Source organism: Drosophila kikkawai, chromosome 3R, assembly GCF_030179895.1.
Source record: "Drosophila kikkawai strain 14028-0561.14 chromosome 3R, DkikHiC1v2, whole genome shotgun sequence".
Taxonomy (NCBI): domain Eukaryota; kingdom Metazoa; phylum Arthropoda; class Insecta; order Diptera; family Drosophilidae; genus Drosophila; species Drosophila kikkawai.
In genome coordinates this window covers 25,588,337-25,614,109 of record NC_091731.1, presented here as the reverse complement: position 1 = coordinate 25,614,109, position 25,773 = coordinate 25,588,337, and the positions used below count along the sequence as shown (strand labels likewise).

At 40.3% G+C, this 25,773-nt stretch overlaps 3 protein-coding genes across 5 annotated transcripts; 2 read left to right on the top strand and 1 right to left on the bottom strand.

The window, feature by feature from the left end:
* Positions 1-24: 24 nt before the first annotated feature.
* On the bottom strand, positions 25-18,262 carry lab (labial). 2 transcript variants are annotated; one of them, XM_017175254.2, is made up of 3 exons: positions 16,827-18,262; positions 2,736-3,163; positions 25-907 (listed from the first exon to the last, which is right to left on the bottom strand). In XM_017175254.2, the coding sequence occupies exons 1-3, from the start codon at positions 18,064-18,066 to the stop codon at positions 644-646; spliced, it is 1,932 nt and encodes a 643-aa protein (XP_017030743.1). In that variant the 5' UTR covers positions 18,067-18,262; the 3' UTR covers positions 25-643. The 2 variants fall into 2 exon arrangements, with proteins under 2 accessions (XP_017030743.1, XP_070143221.1); XM_070287120.1 differs by lacking the exon at positions 16,827-18,262 and adding an exon at positions 10,636-10,672.
* Positions 1,486-2,479, top strand: LOC121501862 (transcriptional repressor CTCFL-like). Its single transcript, XM_041774370.2, has 2 exons — positions 1,486-1,663; positions 1,724-2,479. The coding sequence occupies exons 1-2, from the start codon at positions 1,547-1,549 to the stop codon at positions 2,477-2,479; spliced, it is 873 nt and encodes a 290-aa protein (XP_041630304.1). The 5' UTR covers positions 1,486-1,546.
* Positions 3,057-25,638, top strand: Edg84A (Ecdysone-dependent gene 84A). Of its 2 annotated transcripts, XM_070287121.1 has the most exons (4): positions 3,057-3,186; positions 14,864-15,290; positions 15,860-16,070; positions 25,042-25,638. In XM_070287121.1, exons 3-4 carry the CDS (start codon positions 15,951-15,953, stop codon positions 25,603-25,605), a joined length of 684 nt encoding a protein of 227 aa, XP_070143222.1. In that variant the 5' UTR covers positions 3,057-3,186; positions 14,864-15,290; positions 15,860-15,950; the 3' UTR covers positions 25,606-25,638. The 2 variants fall into 2 exon arrangements, with proteins under 2 accessions (XP_070143222.1, XP_017030678.1); XM_017175189.3 differs by lacking the exons at positions 3,057-3,186; positions 14,864-15,290; positions 15,860-16,070 and adding an exon at positions 24,633-24,979.
* The last annotated feature ends 135 nt before the right edge of the window (positions 25,639-25,773 follow it).

The window sequence follows — 25,773 nt, the reverse complement described above, 5'->3', positions numbered from 1 at the left end:
TGTTTATTCATATATGTATGTAGGTGTTGTACAGTTATAATTATGTTACAATTAGGACTAGATTAAATATACAGACGTACATCAAGATTGTTTTACCGATTATTACACGCTAGCACAAAACGAATAACTTAGCTAATAATACTACAGACGAGTGGTGGTGTACACTTGGGGTTCTACGTGGTATGTAAGTATGTAGTTCTTTATTTAACATTTAAATTTTGGATTTTACTTTTGATTCTGTGAGTTTTAGTATCTTGTTTAGTCAATTGCTCTGCGTGCTTTTAAGTTATTTTGATTTTTCATATAACCCTGAGTTTAGTTTATGCTAGTCTAACGAACTTCAGCTGCGGCAATGCGAAAATTAAGTTTAAGTATTTACAGCCCCTAGATTGAATATGGCACCTCGATTCCACAAGTTTCTAGCGTTTGATTACCGATTTTGTATGGTTTTATATTAATTTTTAATTTGCTACAAATATGACATTATATTTATTTAGTTATTTAGTTTATTTCTTTCTGATCTTCTGGGCATTTTCTATTAATTTATCACAACGAAATGCGTCAATATTTTGGCGGCAACAACAATAAAAACAAAAACAACAGCTATAGCAATAACAATAACAAGTTCAGCAGCGAAAAGCATTCAACTTTGCTTGGCGGTTGCTGCCGTCAATGATGGTGCTGCTGCCGCCGATGTTGCTGCTGTGGACAACTCGTTACTGCCCAGATCGCTGGCCTGCGGCTTCATCTGCAACTCAGTTTGCTGCTGCTGCTGTTGTTGTTGCGTTTGAGGCGGCTTCTCGCTGATCACGGGAGCCGAGTGCTGCGTCAAAATGTCCGCCGGAATGAGGCCCTCCTTCACTCGCTTTTTCTGTTTCATGCGTCGGTTTTGAAACCAGATTTTAACCTGCAAGCAAACATTTAAATGTTTATAAGTTTTAATAGTTAATAAAGTTATAAAAGAAGCTTCAGAAAATTATTCTTTACTAAATTAATTTTTATTTGGTTCTTAATTTTCTTAAAATTTATCCTTATTAATTCAAAATGCTTTCATAACTTTTGACTATTGTCTATTACAACATAGGAATAGTTCAACGGATGTATGACCCCTATGAAGTTGTCTGGCAATTTACAAGACTCCATTTATTTTATGTTAAGTTTCCCAAACCCGCAGATCCCTCTTCATTCCTATTGGTACGTTTCTTAACTCTTTCAAAACTGATATCATTTTTGATGAAAATTTGTCAACAAGTTCACACATATAAGGGTCTTACTTGAGAAGTATTTTTAAGATTTATATTTAACATTATATATTTTTAGCATCATAAGAGTATATAAAATAGTGTTGAAGCCTTAACCTCTGGTTAACTTTCCGTTAATTTTGATTTTCTACCATTACAAAGGGAGAACTGCCCTAATATAAGTACAGTACAGAAAAGATTCAGCCCTGGTTTTTGAGTGTTAATTTTAAGAACATTTTCAACACTGCAAACTCGTGGCAAGCTGTAATGTCTGTCAAATATTTTCCAAGAATAAAAGCAATATAATGGAGTCCTGTCGCACTTGCGGGAATAAGTTTTCCCTTGTCCCGGACACGGATCAGGTGAAGCCCATAATCGCTATGGACGAGATCGCAGAGCAGTTAACCGCTTGGAAAATGCAGGTTAGTGTGGGATCGGTCTTTTCCAATGGCCTTGAATGTTAATCCAAGCAATTACGAAAGGTGGCCCGGGAGGACGGACTTCCGCAGTACATGTGCACCGCGTGCCTTGCTGAGTTTCAAACGGTGCTAAAGCTTAAAAGCAGCTGCCTGGACACTCTGGCAAAGTTCGATTATATGAGATCGCTGGAGCTATATGTCGCGCCGCTGAATAAGCCTATGCATCGCGATCGCACTATGCAGGGCAGTATGGATAATCTGGACATTTACGACGTTCATTTGTATCACGAGCCGAAGGCCTGGAAGTGCCAGATCTGCGCCAAGCAATTCCCTAGTAACCAGGAGGCGCGCTTTAAGTTCCACATGAAGTGGCACCAGATGCGGCGGCGCTTCAAGTGTCCTATGTGCAGATTCTCATGCAGGGCCAAGGAGAATCTCAAAGCCCACAAACTAGAGGTCCACGCGTTTGTTAAGTGCAGCTCCTGTGGCAAAAAAATGATGAAGCACTTGCTCCACCGTCACTTCAATAAGCATTTGAAAGATTGCAAGCCGAAAAAGGCCAAAAAGATGAATTTACTGCTGCAACAAGCCGCTGCAGAGGCTACTGCTGCAGTTAATTCAATTCCAAAAGCACCTACTGTGGCTGTGGCAACTCCAAGACGAAAAGCAGCACCATCTCCTATGGCACCCAGGCGATGGTCTCTTAGAGTGGCCTCAGCTACTCGTGGGAGCTCCAACGGTCTTCAACCCAGCAAGGACTTGGACCGTAAGACCGAACTAGGACAACACGGAGAGCAAGACACGATGCCGCGAATCTAAGGTGCTTGGATTAATCCTTAGTTTTTGCATACATATTTATCTTTCATCGAGTCTACATGTTATTTTCAATCTTTCTTATAGAGAATAAGGATTAAAAGTTTTACTAAATCATTCTGAAGCTAAAAGTTATGTTAAATTTTGTCACTTAATTGTATTTCTTTTCCTTGAATTGCATTTGCTTTCCATTTACATTAAATACTAAACATTTACTTTTCCTATCTAAGATTTAAAAAGGTTATACTATTGTAATCATTACCTGAGTTTCGTTTAGCAGCAGTGTATTGGCGATTTCAATGCGTCGCGCCCGCGTCAAGTAGCGGTTAAAGTGGAACTCCTTTTCCAACTCCGTCAGCTGCTTGTTGGTGAAGTTTGTCCGGCCGGAATTGTTGGTGCTACTGGAGAGGCTGCAGCTGCTCAGGCCCCCTCCGGACCCATTGCCCATTGCCACGCCGACGCCCAATCCGTTGGGATGAGCGCTCCCGGGCGATCCATTGTTTGCCAGCATCAGGGAGTTTTGCACGGCCAGGACATTGCCGATCCCAGAGGATCCGTTGCCGCCCACACCAACAGAGCTGGTGACGACACCGTTGCCGCCGCCGTTACCACCACCGCGGCACATGTCCAGCTGCCCGTTCATTTGGTAGTCGTGGATGCTGGCAATTCCGCTGGCAGGTAGTTTAGGAGCTGCAAAGGAAAGGCAGAGGGGCGTGAGTATAAGTACACTTGGGGAAATTTATGTCTTTATAATTCTTAATATAAATTGCAATGCTAGATTTGTTGAACGTAAGTTTCAAGTTAAATCTTTCAACTTAAACATATAGTACTTATATATAATATAATATATCAGTGTAATCCTTATTTCAGAGATTTGATTACGAATATATAATATTTTATATATCATATCATATTTTTATTTGTAGTGTAATCCTTGTTTTTCTGTATTTGTTGTGGTTTCAAGAAGATCCGACCGATCCCTTGGGTTGATCTTTAGCTGTCGCAGCTAATCATTGTGAGAGTTTCGATCCTCTTCCTTTCCTTCCCTTTACTCTCCCTCATCTCTCTGTATCTTTAACTTTTGACTTTTGGTTTGTTTTGCGTGATTTTGCATTTTATTCATAATTTGACATGCGCCCCGTGGCTAAAGCCGACGATGATGAAAATAATTCCTTTTGGCCGTTTGCCTTTCCATAGAAGGATTTAATGCGGCCAATAGGTTTGTTTGAAAATATAGGGATTATCCTGACAGCGGGCATTCGGCTCGCTAACTGATATCCTCTGGCTCTGACTTAAACTCACACTTTGCTTGGAGGGAGGTACGGGAATTATGATATTTGTGGGTTTGTCTAGGATTTGGATTTTGTATTTAGTCTGGAAGAAATTCTACCTTCAACACAAAAAGCGGATAATTGCAGTTCTTTACATGTGTTGTGAGGATTTCCATTTAAAAATTACTTGGAACATTATTTTCTAAAGGTAAAGAATAGTATACAAAATTATTGAAAAGTGAACCAATTTATTAGGTAAAGAAAAATATAAATAAGTTTTAAAATGTGTGAAAGTAATATCTTTATAAAATACCATTAAAGTGATATTTAATTTATGGATCCAACTTTAAAAGCCCATAAAAAACCTTTTCACACAGTCATAAATCTAAATGAAAACTTCTTCAGCATAAATCAATTAATAAGCATTATGCGGCCATCGTAACTGAACCTCAAGAGCTCCCTGACGATGATTAACCATTTCCGAAGTTAAAAAGACGCCGATCGGTGGCAATATTAATACTACTACTGGTCGAGCCCGTTTAGTTATCGAGTTGTTTTAATAGTTTTTAGGCAATTGGCCGCTGCGAGTGCAATAAATCAAGAACCCCGAGCCAACCGACCAATAAATAAGTTTCACAGAGCCGAATGAGTGATGAATTTATGACGGCTCCTCCAAGTGCCACTGATACCCAAATTGGCATCCAGCCCGCCATATCCGCACAGTAGCTGGCGCGCACCTTTCGAGGATTTGGGAAATGTTTGCGCGGAGCGATCGATAAGTGGATGTCGGGCTGGCTGCCTAGCCTCCTATCGTAATGCACACAGGAATGTCTAAGAAAACAAGCCGCAGGATTACCGCGTAGAGTGGCTTGGGCTACATTTGAATTTTCCGGCAAACAAAACCAAACACACTCGTTGCGGCGGCAGCAGTTGCAGCCGCCAGTCGCAAGTCACAGTCAAAGTCGAATTCCCAACCACCTTCACGTTTCCGTTCACATTCACGGTAGCATTAATAGCAGCAGCAGCAGCTACTGCGACAGTTGAGAGTTACTGCATTCCGGTTAGGTTATCAATATGTTGCCGCCAATCAATGCACAGTGGTGTAAATTATATCCATTACACGGAAGGAAATAAGGCCAAGATGCCATTCGTTTTTTCCTTTAAATTATTGTTGAGGTTTTTCAGTTATTATTTTAAATATTTTTTATGATTCACAAATCAAAATATACATAAGTCTTCTTTAAGTTTGCAGTTAAATGTAAGGCTACAGATAGAATCCCTTATGGGCAAAAAACCCTCATAATTCTTTACATAAAATATAGATATATCTGTTTTCATTTCTGTCTCCACTGTGGCACGGTGCGGCCTCTGTTAGTGGCACGGCTGCCTCAGCCACTGGTGGTGTCGCTCGGGTTGTCAAACATGTCGCGGCCAGTTGGCGGCACTGTCGCTTTTGTCCGGCGCCAAACGGTATCTACTTTGTAATATTAGTTTTAGAGAGCATTATCGGGGCTTGCTTCCACTTCAGTGCTGCTCCGAACGAAGAGTGGAAAGTAGGGAACTCCATTCTCCCCCTTGAAGGCCATCTCCCAGAGGGGGTGGGTGTGCCAGAGGGCTGGCACCATGGCGCTCAAGTGACACTGTTGACAATCAATGTAAACAGCCAGAGTCGCGTTGCAGCGGAACCCTCCTCCAAAGAGGGGAAGGAGTGCAACAGCCAGAGGCGCCACAATGTAATTTGATAACATCTCAACTAGCGGTAATTACAATTGCAGGTTTAGCTCAGTCAAACGCTTGTTGACTTTTGCATATCTTCCCTTGCATCACCACCAATTCCCGTGTGAAAAGCTGAGGACGTGAATCTGGGCAAGGCACACAGTCAGCTGTGATTGTCTTAACCAGGTCGAACAAGGTGATTATTGATTTAAAGAATAAGATAAATTATTGAAGTAAGTTAATTGAATTTATAAATTATTTCTAGCAGAAGAAGTCAAGGGATGTTTAAAGGTGTTAAAGGTGTTAGCACTTATCTGCCCGTTGGGTATTTCTAGAAGTTCTAATGAACAGATTCTTTGTTTTAATATTATTCTGAAACTCTTTCTCAATTTTTTATTCTTCACCAGAAATCAGTTGCATTAACCAACTAGTTGTCCTTGAATTCTTTGCTCCACGTACAGTTCTTTGCCGTCGTGAGTCATACGCCCGAGAACGGCCATTTTGATATGATATAATGATATTATCATTTCTATTATGTAGGCGCCACTGCCACTTTACGGAGATCCCCACTCGTACACACACTGGCAATCTGGGGGCCCGGGTAGCATTACATGGGGTCCGTTTCGGGGCGATTAAGTGGGCCTGAGCCCGTAGCCCAGAGACCGGAGACCGTACCCGAGCGGAGCGTAGTGCGTGGAACGCTGTCTGGCCGACGGCTCAATTGATAATAATATTTAATTCGAGTGCAAATAGAAAATTATATTTCAATTAAAAGTAAATTGTTTTAATTGTTGATTAAACACAACAACATCAACATCAACGTCATGTGGCGAAACTTTCGAGAACCGATTCTGCTGGCCCATAATCTGGGGCCATAAAAGTGCACAAAAGCAGCCCCAAAATATGCTGACGATCGGTGGCTCTGGTGACGATTTGATTGATCACCTGGCTGTAATTTATGGCCCCCAATAGGAAAGTGCCAATATGGCCCATAATATTTTGCAATCGATAGAGACGACGACGAGGCTGTACATCGATCGGGACAGATGTTCGGCTTCTCTGACCAGAGGTCAGTCGGCACTAATTGAGTTGGCAATCTCGGCGTCGGAGAACCCTTTTTTCGGGGGAGGGTTCACGTTGACCCCGCAGCTAATTAGGCACAGTCAACACTCTTTGGCATTTCGGGGTCCGCATTCTGGGACTCTCTCCTTCTCACTGACTTGACTAAACTGGCATAATCCCGTCGAAAATCCACGAGCCATGTCCATTCATTCTGTCAGTTTTATTGGCCGCCTGTCAACCCGTGACTTTTTCCACATGTCATGCGATGATGCAGTCGTATCTTGGTATCTACATTTCAAACACGAATCGTGAAATGCACAAAAGCCAAATTCTCATAATTGTATCTACATATCATCGTTCCCCAAAAAAAGAATCCAAAACCAAAGACGAAGCCACAAAGACCACGAAGCAAAAGTCAAGTTTTCCAGCTTAATTGAAAGTTTTGTATGGGCATAGCAGACGTCCCGCGGCTTATTAGTCACGATGTCTAACACACATGAAAATTGTTCGACAAAGGGTTTCAAAATTTTGAAAATAAATCTGGCAGGCTGTCTGAGTCAGATATGTGAACCTCGTATGGGGCATTAGAAAATGTCTCAGCTGGCGCCTGGGCAACGATTTCTTAATCTTGTTAACTGTCTCCCCGGAAGAAGTTTTCAAGTCCTTATCGAACATCTTTGATCTGTTTGAGCCGTTCGTGTGTCTCTTTTTTGTTTGTTTACCTTTTGGAAAATTATGTCGCCGTCACAGACAACACCACAACCACACAACAGAGTGCCGAGCGCGATTTAAATATTTACCCAGATACTCGTATGCACATATTTGTGTTATCTTAATAGCAACGTTTTGGCTACTGTTTTTTTCTTTTTGTTTATTTTATTTTTATTTTCTATTCTATAGATTACGCTGAATACCGGTAGCCATCCGATAGACCAGAAAATCAAAATTGTCGACATTATTTGTACTACATATTTTGTATGGCGATAAGAAATGGCCGAAGATTGCGACATGAAAAGGGGTTTGGGGAAAAATTAAATTAGGCATGTTGTATGTCGATTGATTTCAGTATGGATCAAATTCACATATGATATTAATTTGGATAATTCAGTAAAATTTATTTATGATGCAAATAAGAAGGGAAATGAACTTAAATGTAAAACTAAAACATCTTTATTCACAAAATTAAACAATCTAGTTGTAGGAAAAGGATTGAAAAATGCTATCAAGTCTAGCTAGTAATGAACATAATTTATAATGTTCTGTTTAATTATTTTCCATGCTATATATTTTATGCTTTAAAAGTAAATAAATTTAGTTAAGTTTGACAATTATTTGGTAGATTATCTCCAGGTGCTGGTCGATAATTAGCTCAAGTGCCCAAACGATAGCAGTGACAACTCAGTATTTCCGAGTAACAATAATTTTTTTATGGCTAATTATTTGTTGGTGGGTATTTATTTTTAAACTTTGGCTAGAGGGCTTTGATTTGGCCATATTAAGAATAGAACTAAGTAACCGAAATTTTTTCTGTTTCCAGGGGCGGACTGGCGAAATGGGCAGGGGGTTAGTTTTTCCCTGGTGCTACAGCTGCTCTTTTGGTCGCTTTGCCTGTGTGTTAATTCAATTCAATGGCAGCAGCAGAAAAAAGTAAAATCTTAATTCGAATAATACATTCTGACAAGATGACGGATCACCGAACGAAAATGCACGCATGTGTAGATGTTCATAGTTTCCCTTTTTGTATTCGTACATAAACATAGCACAATATAAGTATATATGTACGGACATTTGCCGAAGAGCTGTTGAAATAAGGGTGTTCGATGGGGTCTTAGGAAAAGAAATGAAAAAAAGGCAGGGAAAAAATATTCGAATAAAAATGGCTGCCAAATGCCAAAAGGAAATACAAGAAATGTGAGCTGGCACACATCTACTATATACACAGAGGGAGATATATACGATGTTTATATACACTCCAGTCGGGTGTGCGTGTGGCTGACAGTCAACACTTTGAGTGGCTCCACTTGACATGGCCCTTTCCCCATTCCAGCCACCGCCTCCTTCCCTCATCCTCCTGCCAGTTTTTGATGATTTAATTCAATTAATGCTCCATTCGTTCGCACATAATATGTATACGTACATCACACACTCCATATACCAAGGAGTATTTGCAAATTAAAATGTCAACAAAACAAATTTCAAAACATTTTGCCTCTCAAGTGGTTTGCAAAAAGAAAAAAAGGTTCCTGCGCTTCGTCCTTTAGCTGGCTTTAAAAGAAATATTTTTCGACAATGATGCTAATGTCATCATCAATCTTCGTGCCCGCCGTGGAAATTCGTGCAGACAAGACGCCCGAGCCTCAGACTGTCGCCTTCGATATTACCCGTATATCTCGTAGGCCTCAGGTTTACTTTGGATTTTCCAAGAGTCCCCCCGAAAAATACGCCTATATGTGTATACAATTTTCATTAGACAAATTAACAAATTTTACTGACTGGTGCGCCGGGGTGTGGGGCTGTTTTTTGGGGCTTCGTCTGAGACAAGTGGCATTAGCCAAACTGGCAACTGACTTGACTTGTTTACATGAGATAATTTCAATATAATAAATCATTTTTTTCTTTCTCTGTGTATTTTTTTTTGCTTTGCTGTTCTTACAAAATTGAGATTTTAATTTTGTTGTTTATTTTAGGTGTATTTTTGCTTGTCCTTGGATTTGGATTGTCATACAAAAGTGTTACGAGGCTTAGGCATTATTTGGGCGTATAATCGTGAATCATGGGGTTCAAAGTTCTGTGTCTAATCGGACATAACTTTAATTGAAGTAAAAGGTGAAAATGGTTTTTAACAAAAGAAATCAGAATATAAAATAATGTTTTTTGTAATCTAGGAAGTACTTTCTTTTAGTTAGTGACAAAACTAAGGTATCAACATTAACAATAATCTAGTTAGTTAGCTTGTTTTTAGGAATATTTCTAATATATATTTAGTAATTAAAACAGACCCGCACTTGGTTTAATTCCAAGACTTCGCCAAATTCCCCATCAGCTCTCAATCAATTTGGAATGAAATCTTTTCAATCTAAACTAAGCCCGTATTGGGCGGTATAGTTAATGCCTTAATTCCACCCTCCTGCCCCTAATGGCTGGGCCTAAAGATAGATAGGATACATCCATCAGTTCGGCAGCCGATGAAATGAAAATTAAATAAATCACAATTCAAGTAGCGCGTGTCGCCAGCCAAGTTGAAGTTCAAGCGTTCATGGCTAATACTTTCTGGCCACTAGAATGTCCACTTTAAAGCCGCCCGCTGTCCATTGTCGTTATCTCCGGCGGAGCCGTCGGGGGAGTCCACTGAGAGTGGGAGCGGCAACGGACATGGGCCCCCCGATATCGTCGAAAGAAACGCACAGCGAGAGCAGTAAAATTGGAAACAATAATCGAAGCCAACAATGGGACTTCAAATTGACAGCTTTCGTTTACCATTTTATCTACTGTGTTCGGGGTTACGGAGAGAATTTTTGGAATGAAATCACCTTGGCCCGCAAGCCGGCGCACTGAGAAGCCAGAAATCGAGACAATTGTGGAGCTCTAGGGCTCAGAGCGGTCCCTTTGATTCGCAGATCAATTGCTAAATGCTCGAGCTTTTTACCAACAATTCAAAGCGCACCGCAGAGCAAAAGTTTTCATTGCCCGAACCATTTGTCTCATTGTTTTGGCCGTTTTTTTGTTTTCTTTTTGGCCAAATCAGTTTGGGAACAGCTTAAATTGTTGGCCGACTACTGTTTGTCTCGTCAAATGATTCATTAGGTCGCAAAGTATTTTGTTTATTGCTGCCGCTTACAACGAAACTCCATTTGGTTGAAAAGGGAGTTATCTCTACAAAAAACGAGCTAATTGAAAGGAACTTTTGTCTGCCTTAAGTTAGTTTTCTATTTTTAGAAAATATGGTTTTATAAATCTGATAAATATGAGATATTCAAGCACTTTTAAAATATATTTAATTCAATACTAAGTGTGATGTTGATATTATATGCCCATAATGCATGTTCCTTTGTCTTTAAACTGAAGTTCTTTCCTCTACATATTTTAAAACTATGTATGTTTATATCAACTTACTGGATTTTAATTTGTTCTTCATAAGTTATATATCACTGTGCAATACGTATGTTCTGATCAATTAGAACCTTGATCCATTATGTGCGTAGATTTCCATTAACTGTTGACAAAGCTAATCCACTACGCTTGCCTCATTCAGCTCCAGACGATCCACTTCAAGTGAAATGTATTTTTAGTAAAGCAAACTTAAAAATAACGTTTAATTTTAAAAGGATAGCACGGAACCATAGCCGTCCCGGGCCTAAAAATAAATCACAATCAATTAGCTGCGTATTGATAACCCTATCAGTGCAGTGACCAGGGGGAAACTAAAGTTTTCTGGAAAATCGAAAAGCTACGATGACTCTGTGCAATTTCGCTCAGAACGTGAGGGAAAACAAAAGGCAAAACTAAACGATATTGAGCCGCATTTATCGTTGTGATATCGGCCTGAGTGTGTTTGTGCTTGTGTCAGGGCACGTAACGCGATACTTATATAATTTACTAAATTATACACTTGAAAAGTATTAAGGCGGCCCCGACGGCGAAGGAAACGGAATACGGAATATTGGGCGCCATGGCTGGGATATGGAGAGAGCCTTGGGACATCGTCGAGCGAATGCAAACAGCAGATAAGATATCCGTATCCTCCGCTTTTGGCGCACTGTTTGCACCAAATGTCCGTTCAAGGCAAACAACACCACGCCACCACCACACAGATACCCACATCGGTGTGTGCACTATACATATTTGTGCTTAATATTACATAACACAGCGAAAGGAAAGGAAGGACATCGAGAAAGCCCACCCTCTCGAAGGGATATCCTTTAATGCAGCGGTGGTTGCGTTGCCCAATTTCGCTTTTCCTCTAGCATATCCAGTTTGCGAAAACTGAGTGAGGTATAATAAACCCATGGGTTTATGAATTCATATATAATATATCTATATAGATCTATTGAGATCGGATATTGTGGTATAGTGTTCAACTATTTCAAAGGTTTACGATTCCAATTGGACATCTAAAAACCCTACTACAGGGTATTATATGGTCTGTATATCGGCCAAATCGGGCTTGCTCCTTTAATTTTTTTTTGGGAGCAGTTCCTCCGTTCCAACCCCCTCCGATTCTCTCCATCCCTCTGCGCCTGTCGTGCGGACTGGACTAATGTGCTTCTCATGTTGTCTCCAGAAACTCGCCTGGAATCGAGTCAGACTTTATGAAAACTGACATTTTAGGTGTGTAAATGTCACCGCAGCAGTGCAGACGGAGTGCGGTTAGCAGCCGAGGTAATTTGGAAAGAGATAGAGTTCGGGATCCAGGCCTGACCCTTCCCTACCCTATCCCACTTAAGTGGTAATTATTGTAAGTACTGCCCAGGGCTTATCACCTAACAAATCGATTCGTTGATCGGCCGAACTCAAGTCAAAGGCCAAGGCTAGGCTCCTTCGGGCTACCCGATTTCCCCTGAACCTGAGCCCCCCTTCTATCCCTGATTTGGGGAAAGAAATTTAATAATACGCTTTCAAAAATGTTAACTCAGCGCGCGCCAGCGGACAAAATTTGTCACGACACATGCCATACATTTTTTGGCCCCGGTTTGGCTTGGTTTGCTTTTGTTTTTTTCGGTGAAGTTGGAGGAGGTATAGAAATACCTGAACTAGAGATGGGTGCGTGAGAAGGTCGTGAGGAAACTATACATTTTATAAGAACTTTTCTAGGTACTTTTGTAGTATACTTTATAAATTGCACATACGACTAGTTGACAACGTCATATGAAGGATACGTAACAAAATATTTACAAATCAGCGGAATTAAAAAACTTTCTAAAGAAAATAAGTATTTTTTCATTAATTAATGTACTATAATTTCAAAATGTTATATTTAGGAAAAGAAAAAACAATTTTGGTTAATATTTCAGTTGATTCCAGTCCCCTCACGCTGCGATCTCTGTGCAAATGAACTAACTAGCCCCTGTGACGGACCTAAGTCTGTGACGATGACGGTGACAGACAGGCGAGCGGGGCGAGTCCGAACCCAGCTCCCAGCTCAGCTCTCCGAGTTCTGTTCGGTTAGGTTTGGGTTCGGGCCTTGGTTTGGGCAAGCGTTTGATGTTATCTGGCATTCCTGGTGGTCACTTTTCTATCCACAATATCATTTCATTTAAATAGTCTGCCTCATTTTTTCTCCGAGGGTTTTTCGGCTCGGGGTTCTCGTTCGTCGCTTTTACCAATTTTTGTTTTGAAATGAACGTAATTAATTCATTTCGTTTTCATTGTGGCACATTCGCCGCTCTTCAGGCCACGTCGCGTGTTGGTGTCAAGAAATATCAAAACATCACATCAAATAAATGTTGAATACCCCAAGCGAATGCCCCCCTCGACCACACCGCTGGCCCGCCCCTGCTGTGGGCCATAAAACTAACACCTTTTGCAACCTTTTGGCCAAAAAGTTTTCTGTTCTCTTTTGCTTTTCCACCAACATTTATGTTAATTCGAGTTTCCTTCACTTTTGTCAGCTATTTTCATATTTCATATTTTCTGTAAGCGCCAGCTTTGCGTGTGGAAATTCCCACCCCTTCGCGGGGGAGTGGGTGAAATTCCCGAACAAAGTGGTAGATCGTTTAAAAAACAATAAAACACGAACAGCAGCAGAACAGAAACGGAGGAGAACGTCCAGTTGCCAAGCACTAATTAAACTGTTCTACCACAACAAGCTCGGGTCCGCCTCGATGGGAACTTTTCAATTATATTCCGGGGGCCCCATCAAAAGGGCAATAAAAGCAAACAAAATTATCACCGAGCTGAGGTCGTAAAAGCCTTAGTTGGGTGATAATAGGGGATAGATCTTTGGATAGATAGGAATGAAAATCAATGAAAACGGTAGAAGTTTTAAATTATTCAACATTATTAATTAAAAACTAATGATATATCTGGAAAACACTATTAAGATATCGGCTACATGAATATTTTAAGGAAAAGTAAGAGCTTGGTCTAATTCCTTAAGATATTTAAAATGTTTATAGCAGGAAATCCAAGAAAATCATAAAAATCCATCTCTAAATACCAGACCAAAAAAAATAAACCTAGTTCCACTCGAACCTCGCATATTTCGCATACAAACTTTGAGTTTCCTGCGAGTTCTAAATACTTTAACCCTGACATTTGAATGATGGATAAGTTTTTCGTTTCTTTGCTTGGTTTATTTTACTATTTTTTTGCTTTCGAACTGTGGCTAATTTTAGTTTTATCTAGGTGTCATCATAATCGTGTCAAATGTATTTTCGAGATTTCGCACATTGATTGATATTGGTGGCTGAAAAAATAGAAAGTTCTCTACGTGTATTTGTGTATCTTAAACCGATTCCTAGCCAGTGACAAATCCCTGTAAAAATGTCCATTAATCTTAATGGCAAATGGGAGCGAGTTGCTCCTTTCTTCCTGCTCCAACTCCAGATCGCGGTCTGGTTATTGAAAAATGCTGATTAACACATTAGAGAACTCTTTGAATCGCAGACTGGTCAGCGTGCATCCCGGCCGTATATGTGGTTGCGTTTGTGCGTGAATGCCAATATGTCGAATGCTACCATTTATAACCATGATTGCTGATTATGCTGTTTCCCTGCCCGAGAATGGATGACATGACAGATGGACCCAAGCATGTGCGCAGAGCTCGCGGCAAGCATCCAGTATCCAGCGTCGAGCACCGAGTATCCAGCATCCAACGCCCAGGGATTCCAGGGGAGCCGGAGCCACGAGGCAGCGGATCATTGCTCAGTGACAGTTCGGTTGCAGTGAGGCTCAAACGAGAGACTCTTATTTAAATAATCATTTTTTCTGACAGCCAACTTGACTTCCAGTTCGAAATGCCGAGGAGCAGCCCCTGCCCTCCGTCTCATGGCTCCCCCGGTTCCCTGTTGCAAGTTTCATTCTGGATTCGAGCTGCATCTCACGACCGCTGGCTGCACGCTTTAATTGTTTGTTTGACTTGCGGTCGCCCCTGCACCACACGGAGAAAATTAAATATTTATAAATTTATCATAATAAATTTATTATTTTGAGATCCCATTTTTAATTTAAAAATAGATTTTCTAGATACAAGAATTTAAGTTTGGAAAAACCAAAATAAACCACGTTATCGTCGATTGTAATCATTTTAGAAATTGTTTAGGATATCAAAAAATATTTGGAAATATCTTTATGACAGTGCACTCCTGCCACCTCTCAACTCCACCCTTCTCTCCCATCTTAGCGCCTGGTTCCCTTTGCACGCGTCATTCGAGGGGCTATCGGGATCGTATTTGGGTCTCAAGGCGGTTGGGTTTTGGGTGCGGCGCGTGGGGATCTTGGATCTTGGATCGGGGATCTCGAATCTCTGATCGGTTCGGCTGCATTTCGGTGCCCGGGCCTCTGTGGCGTCGTTTAATTGAAAACGATGCATGTAAATGACACTTTTCAGCATTAATAAGCAAATATTTGTATGATTATTGGTGTAGCCAAGGGATTAACGTTTGAACTGTAAGTGGTCGGACGCTCGATGCTCCGATATCGCCGATCAGCGTCAGTTGGGCAACTCGAGTCATGAACAGGTTAAGTGCATTACGAACGGGCCCACAACGAACACAAATTGGTCAACAGGTTTGGGTGGATGGATGGATGGATGGACTTGGTATTGAAAGGTGGGTAGCATTATTAATTTGGAATACAAAGTTAATTCATAAAATAAGAACTTAGAAGGGAATATGAGCTAAAATTAAATTAATTATGTTCTATATAGATAGCTTTTCTAGCTGAAAAAAAAGTTTAACTATCATTTAAGAACTTATTTAAGCAAATTATTAAAATATAGTCAATATTTATAACTGTTTTCTTTAAATATAACACTAAACAACCTGCCTAGGTGACCTCATAAACCTTATATACATCATCTATTAAACTTTTCATACAATTATATTATCGAACTATTAAAAACTATATTAAATCTCAGGGTGAGCCATAAAGATTAAACTTCAATAAATTATTATTTATTCATTGATGTGACCTCAAACTCTACGACAAACACTACTATAAGAATCCACCAATTAAAAGCTTACACTTGTATTTTATGCAATTCATGAACTTTCCATAAAAATACTCGTTTTTGCCTGTCCCGCTGCTTCTTTTGGTTAATCAACATTTCATTTATCATATGAATTTATTATACGTTTTATGAAGTTTTTTTTTTATCAACGCAAATGTATTTTCTTAGCTGGCTAATTCCGAGATACAAAACTCCACTCGGCAATGTGACAAGTGACAACCTGACTGACTGCACAGGCATTGACAAAATTATCTGAAATATGCAAGAAATATGCCAAAGGAGAGTCCAAGAGAACGGCGAAAATTATGAGAGATGGAGTGGGTCCTGGGGATCGGGAGGATCGGGGAGAATCTGGAAGACTGCAGACCGGAGAAGGGAGGTAAGCGAAATCTTTGGCATTTGAAGAGACATTCTTATTTTTAGGTGACATGCCCTCGGTGGGACGTCTCCTTTGAGTTTCTGTCTGAGGAGGCATCAAGTATGTCAGTTGTTATTTTTGCAGTGCTAATTGTTCATAAAGCTGTGGTTACTATTGTTAAAGTTCTATTTTTTCCCATATTATTGTATTTCTTCCCTCAACCTCACATTATTCATATTCGTCTTCTTCTGGTTTCACTGGTTTGCTGATTCGTGTATCTTGGCCTGTCAATCAGTTTTGAAAGTCATCGTTTTACAATTTTTGAAATTTATTTTCTTCTCTTTTTTTATGTCTGTATGTTTTTAAGAGTGTGTATGTTTGTTTGCATATTCCTGCCTGATTAGTTTAATTTATTCTCCTAGCTAATCTGTGATCTATTGAGGGAAACATTAGAGTTGACAATACTGGTTGTCTGCATGTTAAGAAGCTAAAATATGGCCATTAGCCAAATATGTGGTTCCCTAATAAATGGTAATTTATTTGATAATATCTGGCTATAATTAAAAGTGGTGCGAAGGTGTAAATGTTTTGGCTAATACTGCCTTATTTTTTATAAAGCCAAAAAACAATTAGTAAAATTTTGTCTAGCTTTTATATTGATGCAATATATATTCTATTATCCAAATTATCGGAACTTTGGTTAGCTTAAGCAAATAATTGTAAGCTCAAATCTTCTTTTACTGGTATTTTCACTTATTTTTGACTTGACACACTCACCTTGTGGCTTGGGAACATTCCTCTTGAGCTGCATCCACTTGTAGGTGGGAATGCTGCTGGAGTGATTTGGCGATTTTGATTGTGTACTCGCGGGATGTGCGCCATTCGAAACGGAGGCGGTGGAGGAGGACGTGGAGCTACCAGGTGAGATGACACCGCCGCGTTGCTGGCGGGACAAGCCGCCATTAGGCGACACGGAGTTCTGTTGCTGCTGATGCTGTTGCTGCTGCTGTCCCGCTGGCGATTGGTTCTGCGGATGTGGCACCTGCTGCTGCTGATGCGCCGGCTGCTGTTGGTGCTGTTGCTGGAGCTGTGGGTGTTGCTGGTGAGAGTTGGTGGCCAGGTTCGCCAGGTGACCATGCGCCAGGCCGTGATGCATGTGCGCGTGCATCCCTAGCGAGTCCATGGCGTCCAGAGCGTAGCCTCCCGCCAGGTGCTGCTGGTGGTGCCACATCTGAGACTGCGTCGCCTGCTGCATCATGGGATCCTGCTCCTCTAGAAGCAGTCCGGGACCGTAGCTAGCGTGCAGCACCGCGGCGTACTTCTCCTCAATCTGGCCGGCATAGCCGTGCACCGGGGCCTGGGCCTGTGTTTGGGCCGTGGGATACATGCAGTCCAGATTGGTGTACATCATTCCGTTCTCGGAGCTGATGATTGCTGCCTGCTGTTGCGCCTGCTGCTGGGGATTGGTGGCGTTTGCAGCAGTCACAGGTGAGTTGTTTGTGGGCGGTGGTACGGTGGCCACGGCAGCGGTGGCATAGTACGAGTGTACAGAGTCACTTTCGTAGTACGAATCCGCCGGCGAGTGGCTCGTGGGATGGAGTGGAGTACCCGGATTGCCGGCCGCCGACGCACTCGTGGTGATTCCATACTCCGCCGCACTGGGGCTGAACAGATGCGAGTGGGGATAGAGCTGTTGCTGCTGCTGCTGCACCACCTGGTGGTTACCAGTTGGCGGCGGTGTGAGCTGCGCCTGCTGCTGCGGATAGTAGCTCCCGGGTGAGCTGCTCTCGTAGCCATTGTAGGAGAGATGTTGCTGATTCTGGTGGTGCTGCTGCTGTTGCTGGTGCTGCAGTTGCTGCTGGTGTTGCTGCAACTGCTGTTGATGTTGCTGCGGAACAAAGTAGCCGCTGGAGGTCGTAGCGGCCGCCGCTGCGGTGGAGCCATAGCCATCGTAGGCATTGGCATGTGGGTGGTGGTGGTGCGGGTGGTTGCCGTACATGCTGCTTACGTCCATCATATTGTCCCGCCGGAACCGCACTTTTCGGGATCTCGGATCACTTACTGGTTCTCGGGTATTTCACTTCACTTTGCCGCACAGTTTTTGCAATCTCGAATATATCGGAAAGTATTACGCGACGGGGCTCTATATGCTATATCCTTATCTCTCTATAGAACTGCAAACACGACACCCGGTGACGATGACGACGACGACGACGTGCTGCCAGCGCGCTTACCAAGTCGTGACTGATTACTGGCCCGAACCCGATTTCGTTCAGACCATACACCAGTTCCACTCAGGCCACGCCCCCTCCGTTGTGTGTGCTGTGGTCTCGCTTCCACTCGGGGCGCTCAGTCATGGTGGAAAGTAATGGCATCTCTCTTGCTCCCGCCTTATCAGTGGTTCGGTTCGGGGTTAGTCATATATGTGGACTCACTACCGGTTTTTGGCAGTTGCCGTTTCCATTTAGATTTTCACAGAGTTATGTTTTTTTTTTTTGCTATTCGCCATGGCAGGAGCGGACTTTTAGAGTTCAAGATGGGAGATGTGTAATATTTATGGGGTTGTATCTTTAATATAATACATAAGGTATCTAAGATAATAATCTGATGATATTTTAGGAAATATTTTGAAAATTAGCATGCCAAACAATGAACCTTAATTGTGTTAGCCTTTTATAGTAGATGTAAGAGAAATAACTATAATTATTTGGAAAGGCCACAGTTTCTAAGAGTAAAGATATTAAATATACATTTCAAAAAAAAAAATAATGAATGATCTATCTACCAATCTCTTTAAGATGACAATGTTAAATGTGACTATACTATTATTTTGCAAACATATCTTTTAATTAATAGCTGAATAATTAGATCCTGTTGAATTTGTTAGGCTATCTGGGATCCCAGTTCGAGCGGATGACTTAGAAGAAGTATGTTAGAAGGTATAAAAGTATTGATTTAATAGAGAGAAAATTAATAAGGGACAAACCATAATTATGTTTTTTGTTTTGCCAAGCTTGAAATGTGAGTTAAAATTAATTTATTAAAAATAAAAAAATAGCTTGCAAATTTCAAAGCATGTATTCAATTATAATTAAAACAGCGGGCCTGCAGGTGCCATCAAACGACTATCTAGATAGTATTATTCTAAAAAAGATAACATTCCCTTGGAAAACAACAAATTTAATTCCCTAAATTAATTTTATAAAAATTTTCCTGTTGATATTTGCAGGCTACATTGAATATTAGCTAATGCGCATATATAAAAATATAAAACATTGCCTCCAGCCTTAAACATTTTTTAATCTTAATTAAATTCACAAAGATTCTGTTTTGGGCCCGAAACGTTTCCCAGTTAATCCGGCCCTGCCGCCCGCTGATAGTATTAAAAGTTACGCCCCTGCCCATGCTCATGTCGACGTCTTGTTTTAACTGGAAACCCAATGTTGTGTGTTTGTTTTGTGGTTTTGGCACGTTTTAGCACCTCGCACGAAATTCCCAAATGAATTGACGGGCAGGTAAGGGGCGAGGAGTGAGCCCGGGGATGGCCAGCGGGCACTAGGAATGGGTTTAGTGATTGGGATTGGGACTGGAACTCCGACCAGGAGGAGCTGCAAACGGATGCTGACTGTGGCAGCTGTCAATCGTCATTTGCACATATGACAGCTCATCTATGGCAGCACTGTGGAATTTAAATCGTCGTCGACCGACTTCCCCGACCCCGACTCCTGACATTATCTCCGGGTTGCGACTCCGTCTCAGTATATGTCCCCGTCTCTGGACCTGGCTTTGGACTCCGACCCAGACTCTGACTCAGTGGGATGCAATTCGTAGGCGCCCCCTACGAGTTATCCGGCATGTGTGTCTGTCACTTGGCGGAGATAGAGATACAACCGTCAGATATCTTCATGCACCTTTCACGCACAATGCATCATCTTTGGCTGTCTGGAGAAGTGCGTTGTTCCCTTTCCATCCATTGGGTATTTCTCGTTTTTTTGTACAACTTGATTGACATTTTCACAAGTTTTTGTCTTTATACTCGCACGGGGATTTCAGGGGACGAGGCGGAGCGGTGCCACAGGAGTGAACTGAAGTGGCCATTCGTTTCGTCCTTTCGGGTGTTCCTGCCCAACGCTCCAAGGTGATTTGTTATATTTTTCGGACAGCAGCAATTAATAGTAACAGGATGTGTGCGAGTGTCTTTCGACGTACATATATAGATATGTACACAGGCAACTTACCTTGGTCCAATCCCAATCCCAATACCACTCCCAATTCCAAAACTGAAACTGTCCCACATGGCTCAAGCAAACACCGAGTATCCTCGTTGCTACATTGGGACTGGGGTTGGGACACAACCTGACAGTTGCTGGAGAGTTGGGCATACATAGGTAGCACATAAGTGGTATTTCCCTTTTGCCATCATAATGGTTGGTTAGCAAATGGATATGTCTTTTGCTTTCGTAATTTAGGGAGAATTTTATGATTTACAGGAAGCATTATCAAATTTTATAAATTATTATAAGTAGATGTAGATATATAAGAATCATCTATAATCAAAGCTGAGGTCCAGGTATCCAGGAATATATTATATTAACATTCATTAAAATTAAGTTGACTGACAAATATTATAAAATGTATTCCATCCTTTATTAGGCTAATAAAATAACCCAATTAATACGTTTTCCTAATGTCTGATAAGATCAACTTAACTCATACGAGTTGGAAATCAAATAGAAACATTTCCCACCCATAAGTGCATATGTCTAGTCGAGTCCTCGATGCACCTCCAATAATGACTTTCGGGGGATTTGTAAGTCGCGCCATTAATGTCTGCTTAGCGCCGTGGAAATGTCGGAAGTAAGATATATGGGCTAGATGACGTCTCGGGCTGTTCCGAGGGGCGTCGAGTGAGTTACCATCGACCGAAATGGCCGAAAACTGGACGCAAGCTGACGCCAAGTTGATGGGCGCCGCCGCAGTTACAGCTCCAGAAACTCGAGCTGCCGTCTTTCGATTTACGCTGATTCGATTCGATTTTTTTATACAAAGCTTTGGGGTCTCCACACGGCAGCTCCTATCTGTCCGGTGTTTTGTTATCCGCTGTCCGGTGTCTATTGTCCGCCGGTGTCCGAGACGTGACGTGACGAGTAACTGGCGTAATTGGCACTGCACCAAATTGATGGATTGCCCGGCGCCGACTGTCACCGCTCCAAGAACAAAACTTGGCGGTACTTTTCGGGTTTCCTTTGTAATTTTTGTTTTTTTTTGGTAAATCGATATTTGTGCCATTTTTTTTTTTTTTGAATTTATGGTCTTGTGCAGCTTTTGACTCTGGCGTTTTGTTCGCTTCTGTAATGATTAATTAATCGAACCCACTTATCGAGTTCGGCTGAGACGGCGACGGATGCCTGTTGAATGGTGGCGAAGAGCTACGCTAACTGGCCCGTCGCCACTTTAATTGAATATGTAATTGGCCAAGCTCATTACGTTTATGAATACGATTTTAAGACTCCGCCTCCAATTAGTTGCCGAATTCATCACATGTCCGTTTTTGGGCTAATTCCTAAACCCCTTTCGGGGGGATTCCTTTGGGTATTTTCTTGATTGATACCTGTGATTGGCGACGGCCCAAATTTTATTTAGACTTAAAGAAATTCCTCAACCAAAACTCCTTGAGGCGGTTCTTTGAATAATTTTGAATGTGCATATTCATTTTCCTCATACAAAAAACTGTCTTTATTTAATAACATTATTGCATATTAATATTTTCAGATATATACTGAGAATTTAAAAAAATAATTAACTAATTTTAAATTATTTTTGTACTTAACGGCTGGAAGGTGCTAACATTATTGTATATATTTTATTTCTGTTAGCAAAAAAACAAATATTTTAATTATAAAAAGGGAATCAAACTTCGGGAAGCCGAAGTTAAGTTTTGTTTTCTATAGATAGTTTCTATTAGAAATGGGCTAGATCGACTCAACTGTTGATGCTGATAGAAAATATTTACTGGGTAAAAAATAAAATAACAAGAAAGAAAGCTAACTTTGGCCAGCCAAAATTTTTATACCCTTGCAGGTAACAATTAAAATAAATCATAACTAAGCCAAAAATGCATTAATTTCGATTCGGAAAGCAGTTTTGTATTAGCTTTTATTAATTTAAAAAAACTGCATACCAAATTTAAAATTTTAAGAAATCAAAATTTTTGGGCATTCTTGCTAATTTTAATGATGTTACCCCTTATCAAATTTCGCAAAAATGGCCAAAAAATCGATTTCTTCCGGACATGTCTAGAAAGATTCCCCTGTTGATGCTGATCAAGAATATATATGGTTTATAGGGTCGGAAATGATTCCTTGACTTAGAAAAATATTATTTTGTATTATAAAATCAGATTTTTATTAAAAAAACTTCTTGATTTTTTGTATACATTTTTAAATTTAAAATTATCATAACTAGGCCAAAAGAGCATTAATTTTAAATCGGAAAACTGTTCTGTGCAAGATTTTCTACAGTTAATAAATCTGCATACTTCATTTAAAAATTTGGAAAATTCAATTTTTTGTCAAAATCAAAAATTTTAATGATGTAACCCCTTATAAAATTTTGCAAAAATGGCCAAAAAATCAATTTCTTCCTGACATATCTAGAAAGATTCCCCTGTTGATGCTGATCAAGAATATATATACTTTATAGGGTCGGAAATGTCTCCTTCACTGCGTTGCAAATTTCTGACTGAAATTATAATACCCTGCAAGGGTATAAAAATTAACCTGGTGGCTAAATCTAAGATATCTTCATTAGGACATATAATATCCAGGTTTTTTCCAAGTAATTTTTATTCTGATTTTTCTTCTAATATGTAAGATAATACCAAGTTTAACAACTTATTATTTTTCTTTAATTTTAATTATTATTATATTCTTTAGCAAATTATATTGCTACATTTTTATAAAATAAACTTTAATCGATATGTGTATAAAGGACTCTGAAATTCATCAATTAAATTATAAAATCGAGTAAATTTTTCAAGTTTTCTTATATTATTTTACAGAAAACAATAAAAAAATACAACCAGAAAGACATTTAAAATCCTAACTTGTCATTTACATACATTTTGCTTTAATATTTCTTGTAATTCAAATCACTAGAAACAATGTCGACGGACTCGTCAACGGCCTTGACTTCCTAAGAAGCAAAATTATGCAAAAAGTCCTTGACAAACCATAAACTCCCCTGCATAAAGACAAATCCCACAGTTCGAGATTCGTTCATTTTAGAATCGGATAAAGTTAGAGCGGGACGACTCTCTGCACACTCCCATTATCCGCTGAGCAGCAGAAGCGAGCCAATCGCAGCGGACTTCCATAGAACAGCCCCCGGATTCCCAAATATCCCGTCTAAAATAACAGTCTTTCCTTGTTTCCCTTGCCGAACTGGGACTCCTGCAGGAGGCAGCTGCACAGGAGGATGGAAATAATTGCCATGGCACCGGTTTTTATTGTTGATTGGCAGGCCACGGGGAAAAGGTGGCCCAAAGTTGTTGAACAATTTTTGGTAAGAGTAAAACTGGCATGGTAAATTAGTAGTTCACTGAAATATATTAGTTATTAAAGTGTGAGTTAACAATAATTTGAAGAGTAACGTAATCATATTCGCTGTTACAATAATAATTTATTTTGCATTATTTTAAGTGACTGGTATATGGTTCTTTACAGTAGTTAATTAATAATTAAATTGTTAAATTCGTTTGAAGTTAATTACAGCTTTGCCTGAAAGACATTCCCTTTGAATCCTATGTAATTAAAGCAATTATTTTAATTTTATATATTAGATGTTTTTATTCAAAATTAGCTATAGCAGTTTTTCACTGAAGAGATACAAGTTAACTAACTTGGCAGCATACTTTTCGGCGGTTAGCGTCAAATACTCGAACACCACATGTCCAAAAAGGTCTATAGAAAACTTGATTCATATACTCTGCCAATCTAGATCCACTAATATATATTGTATATATTATAATTAATTTTTTTTTAAACAAATAAATGATTTTAAAGTTTAGATCATTTATAAAAGTGGCGACGCCAGCGCACGGCGTTCGTGCTGTGAAGATATAGAAATTAACGATCGTGTCGCTAGAGGGCGTAACCGATCGTAATGTAAAAAATAATTTTAAGTAATAAAAAATTAAAAATTAATATTTAATAATTAATATTTTTTGCATATGATAAGGTATTGTTGCAATCTTATTCAATAAAACATCTACAAGGCGATACAAGTATATTCGTTACCATTATTTAATTCTGACAAACAATATAATCAAACTTATTTTCGACTAAATTATTATTGTTTAATTTGAATTTATTATAATAAGTTTCAGTAATTAATAGTTGAAAGTATTCATTAAAACTTAATCAAATTATTAACCTATTGGCTGTGATACAAGTTTTGAAAGCTTATTTCATTTATACTTCACCTTAATAATTTTAAAATAATTCCATTAGCTGTCAAAAAGTTAAGTGCGCAACTCTATTAATCAGAATTCCTGTCAAGCGTTAACGAATCTTAGTTCGGAATGACAGCGCTAAAAAATTTAAGGAGCTGTAGGCCCAAGCAGCAGCCCAAAAGCTGCCTGAAAACCTGTCGATTGCCTGATAAACTTGTTGGGGCATCGGCAAACTCAACTCCAATTAGGCGGTCTAGAGCGAGACTGGACGGGAGGTCCAGTCGCTCCGATGACCTTGCAGGGACCCAGATCCAGATCCCGAGGCAAATGCAGGCCACTGTGGCATTGGGTCAATCGGCAGCCAGTTCTCTATATAAACAGAGGTCCCAGGCAAAGTGAATTTGTGTAAAGTCAGATATCGACAGGAGCAAACCTTAGCCTTCTTTTACTCGAGAATCGTACTATCATGTTGAGCAAAGTGAGCATTAAAGTGATCCTTTGGCAGGAAATATATTACTGATAACGTGTTATTCTTTACAGATTACACTTTTTGTGACCTTTTTAGCCGTGGCTCAAGCGGGTTTACTGCCCGTGAAATCTGCGGAAAGCGATGCCACCTTTGACCCCCATCCGCGCTACTCCTTCGGCTACGATGTCCAGGACTCGCAGACTGGAGATGTCAAGTCCCAATCGGAGTCCCGGGATGGAGATGTGGTCCAGGGCCAGTATTCCGTGAATGATGCCGATGGCTACAGACGAACCGTGGAGTACACCGCTGACGATGTGCATGGCTTCAATGCGGTGGTGCGGCGAGAGCCACTCTCAAGTGCCGGATTGGTAATAAAGCCGTTGGCAGCATCGGTTACTCCAAAGGTTCAGTTCCAGCAGAAGCCACTGAAGAAGCTACCTGCCCTCAAGCCTCTATCCCAGGCTTCCGCTGTGGTGCATCGATCCTATGCTCCAGTGATACACCATGCTCCCGTGACCCATCATGTGTTGCATCATGCCGCTCCCACACATGCCATTGTCTCGCACCACGTGCCTCTGCTGAAGAGCTCTCTGCATCACGGACACCATCCCCATGCCATTTCCTATGTTTTTTAGGGGCAGCTTTCCGTTAACTATGACTGAAATTCAATAAAGTAAAATTCTAAATAATTATAGTTGGTTTTTTGTATTATAAGTATTTTAACTTCCGCAAAAGAACATTTAAATATAGTTTTTTTTCTAGCAGATATAGCATAAAATGTATTTATTTCAGTCTTAATAACA

Excerpts from the sequence above, each read along its gene's own strand:
- lab (XM_017175254.2), bottom strand. The coding sequence starts at position 18,066 with ATGATGGACGTAAGCAGCATGTACGGCAACCACCCGCACCACCACCAC. Across the intron at positions 3,164-16,826 it reads GAATGTTCCCAAGCCACAAG|CTCCTAAACTACCTGCCAGC; the intron begins GTGAGTGTGTCA and ends TTTCCTTTGCAG. Across the intron at positions 908-2,735 it reads TGCTGCTAAACGAAACTCAG|GTTAAAATCTGGTTTCAAAA; the intron begins GTAATGATTACA and ends GTTTGCTTGCAG.
- LOC121501862 (XM_041774370.2), top strand. The coding sequence starts at position 1,547 with ATGGAGTCCTGTCGCACTTGCGGGAATAAGTTTTCCCTTGTCCCGGAC. Across the intron at positions 1,664-1,723 it reads TAACCGCTTGGAAAATGCAG|GTGGCCCGGGAGGACGGACT; the intron begins GTTAGTGTGGGA and ends CAATTACGAAAG.
- Edg84A (XM_070287121.1), top strand. The coding sequence starts at position 15,951 with ATGCAAGAAATATGCCAAAGGAGAGTCCAAGAGAACGGCGAAAATTAT. Across the intron at positions 16,071-25,041 it reads CTGCAGACCGGAGAAGGGAG|ATTACACTTTTTGTGACCTT; the intron begins GTAAGCGAAATC and ends TATTCTTTACAG.